General features: G+C 43.1%; 1 protein-coding gene across 3 annotated transcripts in view; it reads right to left on the bottom strand.

Annotated features, from left to right (window-relative positions):
- PTPN2 (protein tyrosine phosphatase non-receptor type 2) overlaps positions 1–18,607 on the bottom strand; it is a 77,795-nt gene extending 59,188 nt beyond the window's left edge. The window contains exons 1-3 of one of the 3 annotated variants that reach the window (XR_010985819.2): positions 18,228–18,587; positions 10,648–10,744; positions 10,301–10,401 (exon numbers count right to left, since the gene is read on the bottom strand). Coding sequence is in view for 2 of the 3 variants with exons in the window: in XM_068126991.2 (XP_067983092.2) it covers positions 10,301–10,401; positions 10,648–10,744; positions 18,228–18,305 (276 nt within the window). In the remaining variant the exon portion in view is untranslated. Of the gene's footprint in view, positions 1–10,300; positions 10,402–10,647; positions 10,745–18,227 lie in introns of all 3 variants that reach the window. The other 2 variants (XM_068126991.2, XM_068126992.2) reach the window with 2 other exon arrangements.
- Between the last annotated feature and the right edge of the window lie 9 nt (positions 18,608–18,616).

The raw sequence follows: 18,616 nt of genomic DNA, 5'->3' as shown, positions 1-18,616 counted from the left end.
GAATTTCCCACGGTCATAAAGCGTATTCTTGAGTCTTGAAACCATACACTGAATGCCAAATTCAAACAGAATGATACGGACTCTGGATTATCTGATATTTGGAATACCATTCCACCTCTCGTTTCATGAATGGTTAGGAGAAAAGAAGCGTCTCCAATGACAAATGATCCGGTATTTAATTCGTTAATCATCAAGTATCCACCAGGGAAACAAATTGAATTGTACAAATCAGTTCCATGTTGAACGCTGCAGTCAACATCAGCTGTGGTCTGTGGAATATCGGGTGATCCCACATTCCGAGACCACATCTTCGGTTATATACACCTCAATACATATGAAAGAGCGATCACTTTTGCCGGGAAGGGTTTCGGAGGGGTGGGGGGGGCATGTCCCCCTGGATCCGCTCCTGATAAGGGACCCGTAAATACATTCGTTTGTGTTGTCATTGCTGTTCCAAGTTATAAATCTTATATTCCGATGCTTCCCGTTTTGGTTTCCTTTTGTTTTTCTACAGTATCTGAGTGCTCTGGGTATAAAGATTGCTGGTTCCATTGCCATTGCTGCAGGCCTAAATAATGCTGCTTCTGACCTAGATACCATTACAAAAAGTACATTATCTACTCTGACTTCCTATTGTGTACAAGACGAATTATTGTTTCAGAATACTCAGACTCTTGTACTCCCACCAAAACTTCAAAGCCTTATATAATCCCACCTCCTTCAAATTCCCTGTTTTCTTCCTGAAAGTCCCTATAGTGTCCGTCTTGTTTATCCTATGTACCCTGCCCCAGCTGTCTCCCTTCCACATTTCCCATGATGTCCCTGTTCCATACTGGTGTTGTGCTTCCCGCTCTCACCCCCTCTTGTCCCCTGCTGCTCCCTTTGTTATATGTTTTGTGTGCAAGCTCTCATACGAGCCTCGACAGCGTATACAAAAATAAAAAAATAAAAAAATTGCCAGCTGATGATAGATTTGCACGTGAAAGTTGTGTTACGACGTGGCACTTGCTGAAATGTATGCATTACCTATGCACAGTCTGTACACATCACACACACCAGTATTTTTGAAATGTGGAGACTGTCTGCTGATTAAGTATACACCCAAAGGTGACCCTTGAACTCTTATGTATGTGCATCTCAAGTTAACTTGTGCAAATGTAACATTATGTAATAACAGCCTGCTAAAGCACAATCAAAGAATATACTTTCCTCCCTTTTTTGACCTGTATAAATTCGCAACCCGTTCGCAAGTTAAGGATTCTCTGTAGTAAGAATGCAGTAAATTGTGGCATCGTTTTGGCATCCGCGGAGGTCTAAGACCTCCGGCTCAGAACGGTAAGCCTTAAAGCATGTGCAGTACCTATAGAAAGTCCACACCCCCTTTCAAAATTTTCACCTGTTGTTGCCTTATAGACTGGAATTAAAATGCATTAAACCAGACTTTTTCCACCTTTATATACACATCGTAACCCACAACTTCCAAGTGAAAAACAAATTCTACAGGTTTCAGCAAATTAATTAAAAATACAAAACTAGAATATCTTGGTTGGATAAGTGTCCAACCGTATTATAATAGCAATTGCAAATGAGCTCAGGTGTAACCAAATCACCTTCAAAATTACACAAGTTCATTGGCCTAAATTGTAGTGATTCTGATTATTACCCTGCGCTCATGAAGCGAAAATCAAGGTTAAGCATTCGGTTACATCCGCACGTGTGGCATGTCTATTTTTAAAATTCATTTTCTCGGCAACCATTCGTCCGTTTGTCACGAAATTTTACCATAGGAGTGCTTCCGCCTGTAGAATTTTTTTTTATTCATAATTATGACCTCATAGGTCACGTGGTACGGACGCAATCTTGGAAAATCGAAAAAAGTTGCACCTCTATATCTCCGAAACCACTCCATGGAAAAAATTGAAACATGGCTTATTGTAAAGTACTCCACTTGGGGAATAAGATATGTTAATGATGATGTCATCGGTACCTTAATTATGACATCAGAATTCGACAAGTACAACGCTTGATTCGATCAGTATTAAAAAAAAATTCTCTGCAATTCTTGGTCCGATTGACACAATTTTCACGATGGGAGCACCTCCTCCTGTAGAATATTTTAATGATAATTATGACGTCATAGGTCACGTGGTACAGGCGCCACAATGGGGAAAAAAAAACAAAAAAAAAACTTCGCACCTCTATCTGAAACCACTTCATAGAAAAAAAAAATTGTGACCTGGCTCATTGTCAACTACTCCCCATGGGGAATAAGAAATGTTAATGATGATGTCATTAATCCCTGGTGTTGGGCTAGCGGCTAGGGTGCCGGCTTAGGATCCAAGGATCCTGGGTTCGAATCCCGGTCGATCACTGAATTAACGCCAGAGGGGTTGGCTCAGCCTGTCATCCTTCCGAGGTCGGCTAATTGAGTACCAGTTCACTGGTAATTCCCTGTTTGTCGTTAAAGGCGGCAAAAAGGGTTGGCGTCAGGAAGGGCATCCGGCCGTAAAACATTGCTTCAAATAGGGGACCGAAAAACAACAACAACCAGGGTTCCCGAAAAAGGCCAACCCCCGCTTTGCGGGGAAAAATGGCCTCTAAAGGTGGTTATTTTTTTATTTTTATAATGATGATGTCATTGGTGCCTTCGTTATGATGTCATAATTCCACAAGTACAACACTTATCTGATCATTATGGAATTTTTTTCTCAGCAACTGTTGGTCTGATGGACACGAAAGTTTCACCATAGGAGCGCCTCCTCCTGTAGAATATTTTAATGATAATCCTGATGTCATAAATCATGTGGTACAGGCGCCATCTTGGAAAAACCGAAAAAGTTGCACCTCTATATCTCCAAAACGGCTTCATGGAAATTGAAATGTGGCTCATTGTAAAGAACTCCATATTGTGGGGGGGGGGGGGGGTGGTTGGGGGGGGAAGAGGATAGGTGTTGTTAACGATGACGTCATTGGTGCCATAAATATGATGTCATAATTTGACAGGGACAACGCTTAGTCTGATGGGTTTTTAATTTATTGAGCGTGATCTGTGCAACAATTATATTAGAGAATATAAATGTATGATGTCATTGCTCACGTGTTCTGGTAACCATATTGGATCAAAGAAAAAATAAAAACCTGAAAAAAAACTGAAGAGTTGCCTCGCACCAAGTTGACTGCGCAGGGTAAGTATTCTATGAATACCATCTAGTTTCAGAATAAAATCAGCTGTTCCTGTAGGTTTCCTCTGCTGGGTAGTGCATTTCACAGACTCAACCATGATCACCAAGGAGCATTCAAGAGCCCTCTGGGATAAAGTTGAGGTAAGTCACAGATCAGGGGATGGATATAAGAATATTTAAAATGCCTTGGAAATCCCTGGATCACAGTCAATACAATCATTAAGAAGTGGAAGGTGTATGGTACCCTGCAAAGATCAGGCTGTCCCTCCAAACTGGATGGCCAAGCAAGGAGGAGACTGATCAGAGGGGACACCACGAGGCCAATGGCAACTTTGAAAGAACTACAGGCCTTTATGGCAAAGACTGGTCACTTTGTGCATACAACAACAATATCCCAAGCACTCTACAAGTCTGGCCTGCACAGTAGGGTGGCAAGAAGGAAGCCATTACTCTAATAAGCCCCACATTGAGTCCCATTTGAGGTTTGCAAAAAAACACTCCGGAGATTCCGAAGCCATGTGGCAAAATGTTTTGTATTCCGACGAAACCAAGATGTAACTTTTTGGCCTAAATGCAAAACATTACGTTTGGCGCAAACCCAACACAGCACATCACACAAAAAAAAACACCATCCCTACTGTGAAGCATGGTGGTGGCAGCGTTATGTTATGGGTTGTTTCTCATCAGCAGGGACTAGGGCACTTGTCAGGATAGAAGGGAAAATAGATGGAGCAAAATACAGAAAAATCCTAAAGGAAAACCTGCTGCCCTCTGCAAGAAAGCTGAAATTGGGACAGAAGTTCACCTTTCAGCATGACAATGACCCAAAGCACAGCCAAAGCTACACTGGAGTGGCTAAGGAACAAAGAGACAAATGTCCTTGAGTGGCCCAGTCAGAGCCCCAACCTAAATCTAATCGAAAATCTGCGGCATGACTTGAAGATTGCTGTCCATCAACACTCCCCACGCATCGTGTCTGAGCTTGAACAGTTTTGTACAGAAGAATGGGCAAATATTGCCCAATCAAGGTGTGCAAAGTTAGCCTGGTGTTGGCTTCACGGTTAGGGTGCCGGCTTGGGATACTAGGATCCTGGGTTTGAATCCCGGTCGATCGCTGAATTAACACCAGGGGGGTTGACTCAGCCTGTCGTCCTTTCGAGGCAAATCGAGTACCAGTTCACTGGTAATTCCCTGCGTGTCGCAAGAGGCGACTATAACAGGGTTGGCGGCAGGAAGGGCATCCGGCTATAAAACATCGCTTCAAAAAAAGGGGACCACTGTACCCAAAAAAGGCCAACCCCTGCTCTGTGGGGAAAAATGTCCTCTAAAGGCGGTTCAAGGTGTGCAAGGTTGGTAGAGACCTATCCCAAAACACTGAGCTGTAATTGCTGTCAAAGGTTCTTCCACCAAGTATTAACCCAGGGGGGGCGGACACTTATCCAACCAAGATATTCTAGTTTTGTATTTTTAATTAATTTTCTGAAATTTATGGAATTTGTTTTTCACCTGAAAGTTGTGGGTTACGATGTGTAAATAAAAGGGGGAAAAGTCTGTTTTAATGCAATTTAATTCCAGGCTATACGGCAACAAAAGGTGATAATTTTGAAAGAGGGTGTAGACTTTCTAGAGGCACTCTTTCTAGAGGCAAATAACTAGTACGGCAGGCACATGGTGATAAAAGGAGAACTTGCTCAAGTACAGTCCTATTCTCAGAATGTACAATAATTATCAATCAAAATAAGCGATGGTACACAAAGTAATCATTCATGTTATATAACACACCGATATACAGCAATTTTACAGTAACATATGTTACAATTTTAACTAAATTCACACAATCTCAACAGTCCACTTCCCAACAGAAATCTCAACAGAAACCTTAATTTCTTTTTGAACTGTAAACCTTTTTTTTTTTAATCACACTGTTACGTAGTCTGTTTAAACATGTTTCTAAAACCTGGAAATATTTAACAGTTTTGGGTAGAAATGGTTTAAATTTTGGTAACTTATATTATACAAAAAGGACATGCACATTTTTTTTAGGTTTTTATCCCAAAGTTTCCTCATGCAGGACACTCCTTGTTTAAAATAATACACGTATGTCTACACCGGTAAGATAATACATGCAAATTCATCGATGATTCTGGTCAAATATCATAAAGGTACGGTAACTTGTGTTGGCTACCGTTTGTCTGTCGAAAAAAATTAAATCCAGCCCTTTTTTCACGGTTTCAATTATATACAGATTTAAGATAAGTTATCAAATGCATGTGTATTACCTGCTTTAGTTTTGGCACCTTTCATTGGTCATTTGTTTGCCTAAAATCCGCATGTATCAATGTTAATGTTAACTCATATGCAGACTAAATGTTTCGAGCCTCTGACATTGTAATGCATAAATTTGAAGGCCCAGTCGTTACCTTGAAATCCATGCTCATGCAAGTAGAATTGCATAATTTATCTTAATTTACATTTTACAATTTTTCTGGAGATTTAAAATGGCCATGATCATTGGCTATGACTATTTTTTCCAGTTTCTTGGTCATCTTTTGTCTCGTAGAAAGTCTTATGTGGATTAGGCAATTTCCAATTGCTCCCAGCTGGTTCCATCACAGACCTGGTACTAATTACTATTACCTAAAGCCATCACTTCACCTGGAAACAACACACCATCGTACTCTATGGCATACGATTCTCCAAGTTTGATTTGAGAGTTTTCTTCATTTCAATTGTCTTGTTCTTGGGTTGCATTCAGTGCAGTGCCATCTTTTGTCAGAGGGAAAGATGCCACTTTCCCCATCAACTACTTTTAAGAAGTGGTGTTTACTTCCTTTTATTGACACAGACTCATTGAAAACAGCTACTAGATGCAATGCTTCATTTCACTTTTGAATGTCCGATGGGGACAACTCTGTTACAGTCACATTTTTTCATAACAGCATCGGCTGCCACAAAATATGGCAATTTTTTTCTACAATGCCGATAGGGAGAGAGAGTGAGAGAAAGAGAGAAAGAGAGAAAGAGACAGACAGACAGAGACAGACAGAGACAGACAGAGAGAGAGTGTGAGTGTGAGAGTGAGAGTGAGTGAGAGAGAGAGCGAGAGAGGAATTGTTAACTCATTTACAACATTTTGTTTTTTTAGGATGATGCCCATGTTCTCGTGGAATTGCTGAACAGGAAAATTGGAAAGAGAGGAAGGTGGGGATGGGCTGAGGGTAGAAACACAGCAACCTGTAAATAAGACAATTAAGTTAGGTAGAGTCATTGGGATTGAACAATGGTCTTCCATGCTCTAACATTCTGCCAGATGTAGCGCTTCACAGATCCGCCGATGCCTCCCACTGGCCCTTTCCCATGATAGGTGCACAGATAGCTACATTCCACTTTCACTGCTTGTTTCTTCTTAAGAACTGGAAGTGCTGCTGCTGCAAGGCAACTGTTCTTGCATTGGGATGCTGGATCATCTGACCACACTGAAACAAGCTTGATATATTTTGGTAGGGCCTCAAGTATCTTTATCCAGGTATGCGATAATTGTATCCCGAGAGTAGATCAGGCTGGTCTGATGTGATTGCAACTTGAGTGAAGACATCTGCCCTTCTTTTCAAGACAACATGCAGTACTCAAAAAGGAAACCAGTTGAATTATGGGTAAATCCCCCTGATTTTATGTTGTTGTTTTCTTCCTAATTTTGTTTTTGCCCCCTTATTCCTCTCTTGTTTTATCCTCCTATATATCAACTTATCATAATAGAATAAGCCATGGCTTTCATTTGTCATAACTTTTGTTACATGTTGGTAACTTTCATTGCAGCTTTTGTTCTCTTTTTTCCAAGTAGTTGTGTCATGTTACTTCTTTTTTTAGTTCGGAATATAATTAGCACACATAGGAGGAGAAAAATGAGTTAAAAATTAATTAATGAATTGATTAAAATATCAGATAAGCATTAGATGCCAAATAGGCACTAATCAGACACAACATCAGTAGTAGGAGCACCATCTCTGTATTTATGATGTTTTTCAGATGGCAGAATAAATTTGATGTATAAATGCTTTTTAGCTCACGTGGAACGTAGTTCAGGGGAGCTTGTGCAATGGCACATTGTCCGTCCGCCAGTCCGTCCGTCCGTAAACACTTTCAACTTCTCCAAAACCGCTGATGGGATTGCGACCAAATTTGGCACAAATGACATTTGTTGTGTTGTGACTAAAGTTTGTTCACGGCATTAAAAAAAAAAAAAACACGGGGTCTAAGAGGGTTTACCTGGGGTCAAAGTGGGTCAAGGTTTGACCCCCCAAAAAGGAATTTGCTATTTCCTCTGAAACTACACACTATTTCGATGAAACTTTATCACAACCTTCATCACCTGTGATTTACCGAAGATTGTTAATGGCACTAAGAAAATCGAAGTCTGAGGGTGTCTACGGGGGGTCAAATTGGGTCCAGGTTTGACCCCCCAAAATAGATATTTCCTTTCTTCTCTGAAACTACACACACAATTTCGATTAAACTTGAGCACAACCTTCACCACCCATGATGTACCAACATTTGTTCATGGCATTAAAAAAAAAATCTTCCCCTTTGGGGATCTACGGGGGAGTGGGGTTGCCCCCCCCAAAATTGGTATTTACTTTTTTCTCAGAACCTACACACACAATTTCGATGAAACTTTACCACAACCTTCATCATCCATGATATACCAATGTTTGTTCAAGGCATTGGAAAAATTGGGGTCTGAGAAGGTACACGGGGTGGGAGGAGGGGGGGGGGGAGTTGCCCCCCAAAATAGTTTTTTTGTTGTTGTTTGTTTGTTTGAAGTCATGATCAAGTTCGTAAGACTATACAATATACATGCTGCCCTGTCTTCGAGCAAGCATTGAAATTGGTTTAAAATACCTTTAGTCAGTGCAGTATACCGTTTAAAATCGACCAGGTGAGCGCCAGGGCTATTGCCCCTATGTTTTCTTGTACTTTCGGGTATATACAGCAGTTCAACAGGAATTGTTAACTCATTTACACATTCTGTTTTCAGGGTCATATCCAGGTTCTCATTGAATTGTCCAAATCCATAACGGTATCGAGAGAAAACTATGATCTTTGAATTTGAAACGGGGTACTCAGATATACACCACCAGCAGTGTAAGCAAGCAGGCTGCAAAGTAGTGAATCACCGCCATGTGAAACATAATACTCTACACAGTTGTGAACCTTTTTAAAACCAAATGAAAGTTTGCTTTTCCAAAACCTGCTCAATCCATATAATGTAGTTTTGAGAGAGAAGATCCTTTTTTCTGCATTATAGGGAAAAGTCGGCACACAAGGGGATGTGGACGCACGGGGAAGGTGCACGAGAAGCCAGACTACATGTAGCACCCTCGTTTGATAACCTCGACAGAGTTGGTTTTAAAATAACACCATTTCACGTGGTCACTGACAGATGTGGAGAGTTTTGGCAAATTACTCCACATTGTACTGAGTACCACTTTTGGATTTCACCAAACCTTGGATTACTTTGGATTTCACCAAACATGGACTGAGGAGTTTTGGAAAGCATTCACCCAATGAACCCAAATGTCAATGAACTACCAAAGCATGATGTTAAAAAAAAAACAAAAAAAAAAAACAACCCTTTAGAGGCCATTTTTCCCCGCAAAGCGGGGTTTGGCCTTTTTCGGGCACCGTGGTTGTTGTTGTTTTTGTTGGTCCCCTTTTTGAAGCAATGTTTTACGGCCGGATGCCCTTCCTGCCGCCAACCCTGTTTGTCGCCTTTTACGACAAACAGGGAATTACCAGTGAACTGGTACTCAAAGCATGATGTTAACTGCACGATAATCACACCCTCAAGATCCACACATGATTATGTCAATCGCCAACCCACAAGATCCCCACAACTCTACCTCCTGTCATATCGATGGTACCGGTACTCCAAAGTTCGGTGATTGTTACATGAAACACGGCACATTGTCCAAGCAGCAGAACCATTAGTTATCACGTAAAGGTGGGCGCGATTCGGAAAATTTTAAGTCCGCTTACCGCTTATCCGCTCCGCCAGCCCGTGTAGTCCGATTCGCTTATCCGCTTCAGCGGCCGAAAATCTTAGTCCGCTTACCGCTTATCCGCTTATCCGCTTCGATTCGATTTTTTAAAAGCGCTTCGACGTTTTTAAAGCGATTTTTGACGTTTCTAAAGGGGATTTAATGCTCTTTAAGCCTAAATAGCCATTTCTAACTACTACAAAGACAAACAAAGCTTTTAAGATCAAAAATATACATTTTTATTTAAATAAAATTTATTCAAAATTTATTGAAATAAAGTTTTCCACTCGACTCTACTCTACTCTACAGTTAATTTAAATATAATTTTAATATATGCAAGTTACATTAAAGAAAAATCAATTTGCCCGTCCTTTCTTTGACAAGAGAGTCTACTAGTCAACAGACTAGCAGTCTGTTGACTAGTCCTCGTCTTCCTCCTCCACCTCGTGGGCCTTCTTGAGGATTTGGAGGTTGCCCTTCATGAAGACGAGGGCCTCGAAGTTCGGTGCAGCCAGGGCCGACCTCTTAGGCCTGAGGATGTCCGACCCGTAGCTGAACACGCGCTCGACCGAGGCAGAGCTCGGGAGCGGCGTGTTATGCCTGAGAAATAGAGTTACCCAAGCATCACGGAACTCAGGGCGCAGATCTCCTGACTGTCCTCGACGTCCCCCATCATGTTGACCGCCGGGTTGTGGATGTCGCTGTGCTGGGACTGCTGGTTTGCGTCGCGCGTGTGCCTGTCCCTGGCACTGCCGCTGGGCTGGAGAGTCAGAAATCTCTCCATCTTGACGTTATTGCCGCTCTAGCGTCCAATAAAATATTCAGTTTTCACTTATTATTCACTTAAATAAATATTCACAATTCTAGAGTAACGGCTCAGGCTAACAGCTGATTTGGCGAATCGCGATGCGCTTTAATTTTTCGGTAGTCCGCTTACGCTTATCCGCTTCGGTTTCCGGGGGTTGTTCCGATTCGCTTATCCGCTTCGAAAACGTTAGTCCGCTGCAGCGGATAAGCGGATAAGCGGACTTTCGAAGCGGACCGCCCACCTTTGCCTTATCACTACTACTCAGGTCTCACCTGCGTCAGAATGTAGCGGCGCCCAGCTTCGGGAACGGGCACCAAACTCGCATTGATGTAGTCGTTGTCCACTCCTTGCAGCTTCACCCGACTCTCATCGACTGCACGCGTCGATCCCCGAAGAAGAAGAAGAAGGTGTTCAGTTGACAATGCGTTTACACCTGTTCTAGTTATATACGGTCAATTATCACAAGAATGAGCAATTGTATGCCATGCTCACAAGATTGTGTCCACATTGAAGTGCTTTGACTAAGAAAAAGATCTTTTATCAGTCCTGCCTGTGAACAGTCAAGGTCATGTTTACAATCAGGTCCCCCTCAAGACCCTGGCGGTTCCACCATACTTACATGGGTTCACATCTCTGTATCGATTGAGGCGACGATTCTCCTGCCTTTTCGCCACCAAACACGTTCCCTCCACGTGCCTTCCCTGCTCAGCCATTTCCTGCAGCAATTCCAACTTGCCTTAGACTTGGAATGCACCTGAGAAACCTCTCATTGTCCGAGCAGGTACACGAGGTACTGCACAGGGTGATTAATAAATAAAAAGCATTATGGGTAACCTGCTCAAGTGTTCACCTTGGTACCTGGAGAGGCATGTGGCTGCATGTGCAATGTGCAATGTGCAATATGGTACATTTATGGGTAAAGGGAAGTCAGCTGACGTTTCATGACGTCACTGCATGGCTTTCTGTGAAACCTCGATGATTGTGGATGAGGATGTTGGGAGTACGAGTACGGTACATTCGGTTTTGTGTTTTGAACAATTGAAACCACGTGGTTATATCTCGACACGTCGCGGGATTCCCAGGTGTAATGTTAAACCCCCCACAGACGCACACCTGGAATATAACGAAACGGGACAGAATATGGACAAGAAGCCTGTGGACAAGCTCGGCAACGTAGGCGGACAAAACCATGAACCAGGACGACTGGAAGACACTCGGGAGGAGAAAGACACAACGGGGATCACAAGGTTTGTCACAAAGACACGTAGGAAGAAAAAAAAGGTCTCAATTCATTCAACTTGGACAGCGCGCCAACACAACAAAGACACGGACAAATATATTCAAGCAAACCACAAACTCGTACAATGGCGGATAATACAAAACAGAGACAAAGCTGTTAGAAACACAAACACGAAGTGCCACGCTGTCAGGTTTAGTTTCGTTTCCTGTTTTGTTGTGTACGTGTGTGTGTGTGTGTGTGTGTGTGTGTGTGTGTGTGTGTGTGTGTGTGTGTGTGTGTGTGTGTGTGTGTGTGTGTAATATATATATATATGCCCCATAGGACGTTCATATATATATATATATATATATATATATATATATATATATATATATATATATATATATATATATATATATACATATACAGGGTGAGCCAGAAAGTCATTTCTGAAATTTGTGTGAAGGAAATAAAAAATTGTATTTCAAAATAAATTAATTCATGATATTGAAGTACATAACATGCATTTTTTTTATTTATTTTTTTTACTGATATATACTGAAACGCAAAAGAAACTTACCACCTTTGAAACCTTTAAATATCAACAATAACACTGCGTGTAGTAAATGTGTGAACTTATTTGCGGACAATAGTGTCCTCACTGTCAGACAAAACGGTCACGGATGGTCACTTGAACCTTCAATGGTCACTTCATAGCACAGCTGTTGAACAGCCGTTTTGACTGTCAGTGATTAGCCAAGGGGTACGGGATGATTTTAATGAGCTGCACGTGATGTCTTGATATTGGCTTTAAAAAGGCCAGTGCAAAATGGGCATTTTGACTGAAACATTTGACCATTTTGACCAACTTCAAAAAGACCGAAAACGCAAAAGAAACTTACCACCTTTGAAACCTTTAAATATCAACAATAACACTGCGTGTAGTAAATGTGTGAACTTATTTTTGGACAATAGTGTCCTCACTGTCAGACAAAACGGTCACGGATGGTCACTTGAACCTTCAATGGTCACTTCATAGCACAGCTGTTGAACAGCCGTTTTGACTGTCAGTGATTAGCCAAGGGGTATGGGATGATTTTAATGAGCTGCACGTGATGTCTTGATATTGGCTTTAAAAAGGCCAGTGCAAAATGGGCATTTTGACCGAAAAATTTGACCATTTTGACCATTTTGACCAACTTCAAAAAGACCGAAAACGCAAAAGAAACTTACCACTTGTTTGAAATGTAATAAAATTGTAACAGTTCAAAATAAAACAAACCAACAATTGCTAATTGAAACATTGGCATTTTATTGATGACACGTCAAGTTTTTGACCAAGATACACCATCTCATCAGTTTGTTCTACAGTACAGAACAGCACAGGGTGCAATGTCAGTCCCCTTTCAATAGCGTGTGTGGCCACCATTGTTTTGGATACAGGCAGTGCATCATCGGCGTATACTGCCTACCAGTTTTAGGATGGATTGCTGCTGGATTCTATCCCACTCAGTCCTCAATGTCTGAAGCAGCTCTGCCCGTGTCCTGGCCCTGCCAACTACGCGTCTCCCAAGCTCATCCCACTGGTGCTCTATGGGATTCAGGTCAGGGGAGAGCGCAGGCCACTGCATGGTGTTGATGTTCTCGCATTGGAGAAATGCAGTGATAAAGCGAGCAGCATGGGGACGAGCGTTGTCATGCTGAAAGGTTCTCAGTTCTGGGTGGTCTAGCAGGAATGGCAGCAGATGATGTCGCAGGATGTTATCCACATACCGCTGGGCGTTAAGATTCCCATCCACAACCACCAGTGGCGCCCTGTACCGGCCTGATATGGCGGCCCACACCATCACACTTGGGCCACCCCACCTGTTGGCTTGACGCACGCAACAATCGGCATATCGCTCGCCAGTTCTTCTCCAGACACGCTCACGCCCATCAGGACTGTCCACACAGAACCTTGACTCATCGCTGAAAGCGACCTCGTTCCACTGCGCCAAGGTCCACCGCTGATGCTGCTGGCACCATCTCTGTCGGTTGCGACGATGGGCAGCCGTCATCACGGGGCCTCTGTATGGTATTCTGGCAGACAGGCCATAGTCATGCAGTCGTCTTCGTGCAGTATCATTGGAGATCCGTGGGTTTGCACGCCCCGGAGTTTCTGCCGCAGTGCGGGATGCTGGACGGAATCGATCCCGCAGGTGACTTCGGACCATCTGCCTGTCCTGCCTTGCAGTGGTGACTCTTGGCCTCCCTGATCGAGGTCTGTCATCTGCAGAGTTGTGGAGGGTGTCTCTGTCCACCAGGGCCGATATCGTCTGGTGTGAACAGCCAAGGCGACGTGCCACCTCACGGTAGCTCAGTCCGCCTTGCAGCATGCCCAGGGCACGCTGCCGTTGATCCCTTGACAATCGTGGCATGTTGATTGAAATGCCCATTTTGCACTGGCCTTTTTAAAGCCAACTAGGGCATGCCCGTACTATATATAAGCTAGGACGTGCCCGTACGTGGGTGCCCGTTCCTTGCCAAAAAAAAAAAAAAAAAAAATTTGTGTAGGGGTGTGTGTGTGTAAACATCCTAGGGCGTGCCCGTACGTGGGTGCAAAAAAACATGCGTGCAAACAACAACAACAAAAAAAAACTTTGAAACCACGTGGCAGTAACGACCACAGAACCCCCCCCCCCCCCCCTCTATTTACATGAATGGTTTGGTCCATTCGCAACGACCACAGAACCCCCCCCCCCCCCTCTATTTACATGCAATGGTTTGGTCCATTCGCAACGCCAAAGCGAACGGCGAACGGCTAAATCGCCATAGCTCGGTAAGTACTTGTCCGATTAATTTCAAACCTTGAAAAGGCACATCCTCGGGTCCCCAGCAATATACCTGGCAAGTTTCAAGTATATCGGACCGGTAGTTGTCGAGAAATCGTTGTCGCATACACACATACACACACACATACACACAGAGATTACTGGAATTATAGATAGATATCAAGACATCGCGTGCAGCTCATTAAAATCATCCCGTACCCCTTGGCTAATCACTGACAGTCAAAATGGCTGTTCAACAGCTGTGCTATGAAGTGACCATTGAAGGTTCAAGTGACCATCCGTGACCGTTTTGTCTGACAGTAAGGACACTATTGTCCACAAATAAGTTCACACATTTACTAGACGCAGTGTTATTGTTGATATTTAACGATTTCAAAGGTGGTAAGTTTCTTTTGCGTTTTCGGTCTTTTTGAAGTTGGTCAAAATGGTCAAATTTTTCGTTCAAAATGCCCATTTTGCACTGGCCTTTTTAAAGCCAATGTCAAGACATCACGTGCAGCTCATTAAAATTATCCCGTACCCCTTGGCTAATCACTGACAGTCAAAACGGCTGTTCAACAGCTGTGCTATGAAGTGACCATTGAAGGTTCAAGTGACCATCCGTGACCGTTTTGTCTGACAGTGAGGACACTATTGTCCACAAATAAGTTCACACATTTACTACACGCAGTGTTATTGTTGATATTTAAAGGTTTCAAAGGTGGTAAGTTTCTTTTGCGTTTTCGGTCTTTTTGAAGTTGGTCAAAATGGTCAAATTTTTCGTTCAAAATGCCCATTTTGCACTGGCCTTTTTAAAGCCAATGTCAAGACATCACGTGCAGCTCATTAAAATTATCCCGTACCCCTTGGCTAATCACTGACAGTCAAAACGGCTGTTCAACAGCTGTGCTATGAAGTGACCATTGAAGGTTCAAGTGACCATCCGTGACCGTTTTGTCTGACAGTGAGGACACTATTGTCCACAAATAAGTTCACACATTTACTACACGCAGTGTTATTGTTGATATTTAAAGGTTTCAAAGGTGGTAAGTTTCTTTTGCATTTCAGTATAGTTTTTTTTTTTTCAGCCAGAACACTTTTTTTTTTTTGGTTTTTGTTTTTGTATACAAGATCGAGGCTCGTGAAAGAGCGAACATTAATCACACAGAAAGACAAACAGACACATAAAACAAATAACATCAGGAGCGGTAGACAAGATGGGGAGAGAGGGGGAAGGACACAAACACAACATTTGAGAGCAGGGACCGAGAGACATGGAGACATCGAGAGATCTGTGGGAGGGAGAGGGCTTTGGGGGGGAGGCATGTGAAGGGGGGGGGGGGGGGGACTTGAGTGACCTTGACCATGTGGAACTGGTTGGCTGAAGAACGCGCTTTCGCTATCAAAGCTTTTTACAAGAATAATTATAGTGCAACTGCTGCACAACATCAATTCAAACTCCATTTCAATGTTCAACGTCATGGAAATGTGCCGTCTGTTCGTGCTATCAGTTATGGGTTCAGAAGTTTGAGAGGACCGGTTCAACTTTAAAAGAGAAACTGCCGGGAGCACCCAAATCAGTAAAAACGACACAAAACATTGAGCGTGCAAGGGAGTCAGTTTTGAGAAATCCGCATCGCTCCAGCCGAAAGCATGCATCAGCCTTAAGAATTTCTCACATGTCACTACACCACATATTGCATAAGGATTTAAACTTTTATCCCGAAAAAATTCAAACTGTCCAGGAATTAACCCAAGATGATGAGATTGCCCGCAATAATTTTTGTGAGGGAATGCTTGGCCATGTTGCAGAACGTCATGAATAATTGGCATCCAGGATTGGAGGAATGTGTCAGACGAAATGGTGCACATCTCCTCGATGTTCTTTTCCACAAATAAATGGCATGTTATGTATTTCACTTTCTTGTAAAAAATTGTTTGGAAATACAACTTTTTATTACCTTCACACGAGTGTTAAAAATAACCATATTTCTGGCTCACCCTGTATATATATATATATATATATATATATATATATATATATATATATATATATATATATATATATATATACATATATATACAGGGTGGGTGGAAAGTCGCTCCCTATTTTAAAGTACTTATAATATATTATATAATATATATATTAACCCTATCTAATTATAGATAATTCTATCTATCATAATTTATAAGTACTTTAAAATAGGGAGCGACTTTCCACCCACCCTGTATATATATATTGTTGCGGTTTTGAGAACCCACACTTTCTTGTAAATATCACATCATTAAAGGTTAAAGGTAGCACCCCATCGATAGGCCACAAGCAACACGTAGGTCACCATAGGACTTCAGTTATTCCTTAGTACGTGTTTAGATAAGGCCATTTTCCAATCGTTGAATCTGCGTTGTGTCAATCAAATAAGAATAGGCCCCCTTGCGTTCATTCCATCCATTTTGCCAGCCTCCGTCCAAGCGACGCCATTAAGCGCTAGCCATCGCCCTCGCCCTTTAGGGCCAGCGGCGTGTGCAACCTCGCTGGGCTTCCGCCCAAACCAGCAGCCTTCGCTGCCCTTGAGCTTGAGCTCGCTCAAACGCCGCCATAAGCCACGAGGTAAAGCCCGGAAAAAGGGGGCGGAGCGCCAGGAAGAAGGTGTGGCCACGTCACCCAGCCGTCAGGGCGGAGCCGGTAAGCAATAACCAGCCAACCAGGGCTGGAGTGGCATCGCCTGACAGGCGTGGCTTTTGGGCTCACGGAGCGATCGCTGGCTGGATTATAAAAGCGAGCGCACAAAGCCCTTTTACAGGACTTATTGGGAGAGCGCACATTTGACAGGACTTGTTGGAAGCGTGCTTGGTAAATGGACTACTGTGATTTTGGAGAACCTACAGCGAAAGCGTGTGCTGAGAGGACTTGTTGGAAGCGCGCTTGGTCCAGGACTGCTGCGATTTGGAGGACTGTGCGAAGGTCGACCTTAAGACGGTGCGGAGAGGACAGGACTTTCACAATTGGCGCTTGTGTACAGGACATTGGAGAGGGGGCGTTTGGCGCGAGTCGTACAAATATTACGTATGCCGCCAGGATACCAGCCTTCCCCCCGTAATATAATTGTCCGTTCGCGTTACACTGTGAAGAGCTGCCTGCCGGGTTTTCCATCGCCTGGACCGGAGCCGGACTGGAGCCTGGACGCGCTGGTGACCTTCCAACCTGTTCATCTGCAATCCCCGTGTGAGTGACTGTGTGTGAGACGGGCCCGTTTGTCCAGGGAATAAGTTAAGCCTGTAATTAAGACTGCCCTGTGTACTTCTCCTTCCTCTTTCTATCTTGTACATTTCTTTCGTTTCCTCTTCTTTCTGTACATTTGTAATAAATTGCCTTGTTCTTCCTGGTTTCCTCTTATCCGATCGCATCAGTCTTTTCTCTCATTGGGTAAGCGTGGCACGATTCGGAACCGCTATAATCGGGTCTAGTCACCTGTTAACAGCTCGGATCGCGGATTACTATCCGCTCGGCATATTCCATCCATATCCGTGATGCGAGCGGGAGTTATTCCCTCGTTTCCGGTCGGCGTTAGTAATTAGGTAGTAGTGAATCCCTAGGCCTAACAAACCCTACATAACGCCGTGCCGGGAAGGACGTTATAACTTCCAGGACTCGCTTCGGCCAGATAAAAGACAAGGGGATTAACCCTAAAAGACAAGGGGGAGAGCCGACGTCGGAGATCCGTAACAATATTATGTGTGTGTGTGTATGTGTATATATATATATATATATATATATATATATATATATATATAGATATGTGTGTGTGTGTGTGTGTGTGTGTGTGTGTGTGTGTGTGTGTGTGTGTGTGTGTGTGTGTGTGTGTGTGTGTGTGTACTATGTATGTATGTGTGTACAATGATAATAATAATAATTCATAATAAACCACGACTCCCTGCAGAACGTCTACTCGACCACACCAAACACACGATGGTCCGATTGTCCGGATCAATCAATTCGTTTCCCTTAATAAGACGATTCGCGATAAAAGCGAAAACCTTACAAACGTAACCAGTAGGGAGCATGGCAGTGCGTACACCTACCGACTGTACAATGACAAAGAACACGTGTACACGCGTACACCTAGTGTCCTATTACCTATACTGTATATTGAGAGAACACACACGTACCTGATAGACAGCGTTCCAATCTCCACGGTTATCGATGTCATTAAATTCTTTTTCCATGTCTTGGATGAATACCTCCATTCCCACACCTCACTCCCTTAAATTTCACCTTTCCTTTACTTCCCATATAATGTCTTATCTGCTTTTTCTCATTATTCTGCTTTGTCAATCCACTAAACGTCTTTTTTCTCGATCTACCTCTCTATCTCTTTCTTCAACCTCTCCTGTCGTCGTTACGTTCTGCTCCCTCTTACTCTCACCAACCTTCTCCTTTATGTATAGTTATATTTCTCTCCTCTTACTCTGACCGACTTCAACCCCACCCCAAGAAGTATCCCCGTCCACTCACAGCCAAACCTCCTCGCTCCGCCCACTCGCAGCCAAGCCTCCTC

This window comes from Myxine glutinosa, chromosome 10, assembly GCF_964187855.1.
Source record: "Myxine glutinosa chromosome 10, kmMyxGlut1.1, whole genome shotgun sequence".
NCBI lineage: Eukaryota > Metazoa > Chordata > Myxini > Myxiniformes > Myxinidae > Myxine > Myxine glutinosa.
The sequence above is the reverse complement of the archived record's forward strand: the minus strand, read 5'-3'. Positions and strand labels throughout refer to the sequence as shown.